The sequence below is a fragment of the Impatiens glandulifera genome, chromosome 5 (genome assembly GCF_907164915.1).
Source record: "Impatiens glandulifera chromosome 5, dImpGla2.1, whole genome shotgun sequence".
Taxonomy (NCBI): domain Eukaryota; kingdom Viridiplantae; phylum Streptophyta; class Magnoliopsida; order Ericales; family Balsaminaceae; genus Impatiens; species Impatiens glandulifera.
In genome coordinates, this window is record NC_061866.1 from 19,561,796 (window position 1) to 19,563,835 (window position 2,040).

Here is a 2,040-nt window from a genome sequence, read left to right on the forward strand (position 1 = left end):
TGCAAGAGGAGCTGTTGTTGAAGCCAAAGTACTGAAGAAGTTGAATGATATCATGGAAGGTTATGTTTCTGCTGCTTCCAGATACATTCATGGCGCCGACTGTTCTGGCGCAGAACCGCTCAACGAAGAAGAGGCCATGGACATCCCAAATGCTGATGAATCAGATGCTGCTCTCCTGATCGAATTCGGGAATATTTCTGCCGAAGAGAGACGCATTCAAGATCATCCTGTTCAAGAACTTCCTAATGAAGATGAAGCAATGGTGAATGATCAAAAGCCTGAACAAGCTCTTGAGACAAATGTTGAAGAAGTAATCGTGGAAAGTGTAGCTGAGGAGGCTTCGAAAGATCCATCTGAAGAAGATGTGATTATAACCCCTGTTGCGAGAACAGAGGGTGTTCAAGAAAAACTGGCTGAGGCAACTCAGCCAGAGACTGCAAGAGCTGAGGGGGAACCCTCTAAAGAAAAAGGTGATGAAGAAGAAAGTTCCTCGTCTAAGGAGGAACAGGATGAGCAACCTAAGTTTGTTAAGACCTACTTATTTCCCAAAGGTGTTGTGGGAAGTGTTCACGAAAACATAACCACTCCCCGTCACTATTCTGGAAGTTTGCTAGAAAGATTTGAAAAGGCCCAAAGAGATGTTGACGATGAAGAGGCACAAGAGAAAGCGGCTAAGGATGCTGAAGTCATTCAGCCTGAGCAATCATTGCAGGTTCATACAAACTTTGAGCCTATTCAAAGTATGGCTGCAGAGTCTGAAGAAGTGTCTTCTCACGAAGGTCCATCCGCTAGAGGAAATGAATTGTTAAGATCTATGAAATCTATGCTTTCCTCGATGCAGAAGACTTTGTGTCAGTCAATGATCTCCAGGGAAGAGGAAAGAGCGAATTTCAGCAACATGATTAAAATCTTAACTGGGCTGGATAAGACCCTGAAGATGAATACTTATGAGACTCATTTCTCAAATGTTAAGTTTTCAAAATTTCAACAAAAAAGCTTCAACCACCACACTGAACTATTTGACATTGAGAGGCACTTCAATGACGAACGCCACAAGGAAACCTTGGATGAATTCGCTTTGGTGAAAAATTAGCTGGTAGAAATGCAGGGTTGCATGAACCGAAAAGATAATGAACGACAAGATTTTGCCGAGAACCTTGCTAGAAAGTTTCAAGCTAAGGAGGATGCCTTGGGCAATGCTGAAAGTGCTCAACCTCGACCAGTTCAAGGGGAGTCTAGCAGAAGAAACGACGGCGTAGCAACCGGGACAAGATCCAGGCGGGCCCTGTGTTCTGATGACAATCCTAGGCCAACCAAGAGAGGCGGTGGTCGAAGTGATTCTGAGCGCGGTGGTAGAAATGGTGGCGGCCGGAGTAGGTTGTCCAATGTTGATCAAGGTGGTCGTGGCAGTGTTGCTGAGCGTGGAGGAAGATCAAATGCAGGAGGTCGTGGAGGTCGCGGCTATTCTCATTTCATGAACAAGCTTCACGAGCAAGAAATGAGTCCAACCGATCCTCGAGTAAAAAGTGAAGAACAATGATCTCTCTTCTTTTACTCTGTTTAACTTTACTGAACATGGTTTTTGATAAGCTTTTCGAATACTGGTTCTTTTGAATGGTTGGTGTAAGTGAACAAGTTGTTTGTTTATTTATTGGATGAATGCATGTCTTGTTATATGTATGCAGGTTTGCAATTTCTTCATCAAAAAGGGGGAAATTGTTGGGTCAAATTATTTTGACTAAGTGTTGAAATAATTTATCCCATGATATTTTGATGATGAAATAATTTATAAGTTTCAATACAGGTGTATTGAGACAACATGTTATTAGACGTGGATCTAATGAGGGTCATTAGACCGATTTTGATCTCCATTCGCATAAAATTAGACGCATGTCTAATGGAATTAGACGCCCAGTCTAACTCAACGGAGTTAGACGGGCAGTCTAATAGTCTAAAGGAATTAGACGTGTAAGTCTAATAGACGTGTAAAGAATTAGACGAGAACTCTAATGAATACACGGAATTAGACGTGAGTCTAGT

The 2,040-nt window shown here is 42.4% G+C and overlaps 1 protein-coding gene across 1 annotated transcript; it reads left to right on the top strand.

Annotated features, from left to right (window-relative positions):
* Positions 1 to 1,102: 1,102 nt before the first annotated feature.
* On the top strand, positions 1,103 to 1,631 carry LOC124939104 (protein nemuri-like). The gene is made up of 2 exons (XM_047479615.1): positions 1,103 to 1,502; positions 1,591 to 1,631. Exons 1-2 carry the CDS (start codon positions 1,103 to 1,105, stop codon positions 1,629 to 1,631), a joined length of 441 nt encoding a protein of 146 aa, XP_047335571.1.
* Positions 1,632 to 2,040: the final 409 nt, after the last annotated feature.